This window comes from Gavialis gangeticus, unplaced genomic scaffold (assembly GCF_001723915.1).
Source record: "Gavialis gangeticus isolate Ggan-Ray unplaced genomic scaffold, GavGan_comp1, whole genome shotgun sequence".
NCBI lineage: Eukaryota > Metazoa > Chordata > Crocodylia > Gavialidae > Gavialis > Gavialis gangeticus.
This window is the reverse complement of record NW_017728998.1, coordinates 27,582,970-27,584,683: the sequence shown is the minus strand read 5'-3', so window position 1 is coordinate 27,584,683 and position 1,714 is coordinate 27,582,970. Positions and strand designations below refer to the sequence as shown.

Sequence of the window (1,714 nt, the reverse complement as noted above, 5' to 3'; positions counted from 1 at the left end):
CCACTCTCAAGGGATGACTACTACTCAGTTAGATATATAAAAAATGCAAGGGCTGTTCTGTAATTGGAATGGCAGCATGTTAATAAGAAACAGAACTTTTCAAGCAAATTGCTTAATCCCTTCGTAGACAGGCATGCATCCAGCGACCTAAATATTGAAATCTGAGTGTTGTGCATTGCAATATTTGAATAAATATTGAAAATAAGTTCTATACGATAGGACAGTGGTTGTCAGCTGGGGGTACATATACCCCTAGGGGTAGTTAAAAAGGTTCTAGGGGGTACTCAGACCTAATGGTGCTGATAAATGTCGCACGTGCGTGCACAGCTGCAGCACATCATGCATCCAGGACAGCATCCGAGTCCAGCTGGTAAGTATGTTGTGAGGGGTGTGTGCAACGGCAGGAGCCACCCCCCCTCCCTGGGCCCCCTGAACAAGCTGCTTGTGGCTCTGTCTCACACACTACCCTGGCTGTGCAGCCCCAGCCCCACTCCCTCCCTCACCGTGGGGGGCCTCGGTTCCTTCCCCCTGCTCAAAAATGAGAAAAAATATAAAGGGGTACCTGAGCTGGAACTTTGAGAGGGAAGGGGTATGATTGTTAAAATCGGTTGAAAACTCCTGTGATAGGAAAACAGGTGATTTATACACACCCATCAGGGGAAGAGAAAACAAAAAAACTTGGGCTGAAGTTATGTCACCTGAACTAAAGCAATGTTCCTCAGCCATTATTTCCCCAGGAAGAATGTGACCTTTCTTAGGGAGTGACAGGGCCGTCCCTGGGGGGGAAGAGGGGGCGAATTGGGGTGACCATCCTGGGTCCCGTGCTTTGGGGGGCCCCATGGAGCCAGGTGGAGTGGCCACGGCAACTCCATGCTGTCGTCAGCTTCACGTCCAGCTGCTCAGCACCACCACTGAATCCGCCGCTGAATCCGGTGTGTCCGGCCGCTTGGCACCCGGCCCCCCCTCGCTGCCAAATCCACTGCCAGGGATGGGGCCTCACACTCTGCTTGGGTTGTCTCTGGGGGCTGAATGTAGGGAAAAAGGAGGAAAAAAACACCATTCCCTTTTTTGGTTGAAGGCCAGTACTGATATTAGGTATGCAGGAGATGGTGTCAGCCTTCCTAAATCCCGCGTGGAAATTACCTGCTGTGAAAGTCAAATAAATTAGTTGCTCATGACCAAATTATATCCATTTTTAAAATAATAAAATTTGGTCGTGTATATATACGCACCACCAGGTGTTATTATCTTTATATGTAATAAAACAACATACATTTCATTCATATAAAATATCATAAATCATATTATGTTACAGCAATACACACATTTCACATAACATATAAAGTAATAATAATAATATTTGGTCACACACATATTAAATATCTCTATCTAGATATAGATAAACGTGTACGTGTATGGGTATACGTGTGCACACGGAGGGCGGCGGTGAGGACACGTTTCCCAGCTGACAACTCCTCTCCTTGTCTCAACGTTCTACGGCGTTCCCTGCCCTTTGCCGATTGGCTTCCTCAGGGCCCGCGACCAATCAGAATGCTCCCTGGCGCTGACGTCAGGGGAGGATTGTCGGCCGCGAAAGTTTGAAATCCCCGAGCTTCGGCGCGGCGGGAGCGGCCCGGGCCATGGCGGAGGGCGAGCGCGAGCAGGGGCTGGCGGAGGAGGCGGCGGCGAGCGGCAGCGCCGAGCCCGGGGAGCA

The 1,714-nt window shown here is 49.8% G+C and overlaps 1 protein-coding gene across 1 annotated transcript in view; it reads left to right on the top strand.

The window, feature by feature from the left end:
• The first annotated feature begins 306 nt into the window (after positions 1-306).
• The window catches only part of SHCBP1 (SHC binding and spindle associated 1), a 30,178-nt gene continuing 28,770 nt past the window's right edge, over positions 307-1,714 (top strand). The window contains exon 1 of the mRNA XM_019505283.1: positions 307-370. Coding sequence (XP_019360828.1) covers positions 307-370 — 64 coding nt within the window. The remainder of the gene's footprint in view (positions 371-1,714) is intronic.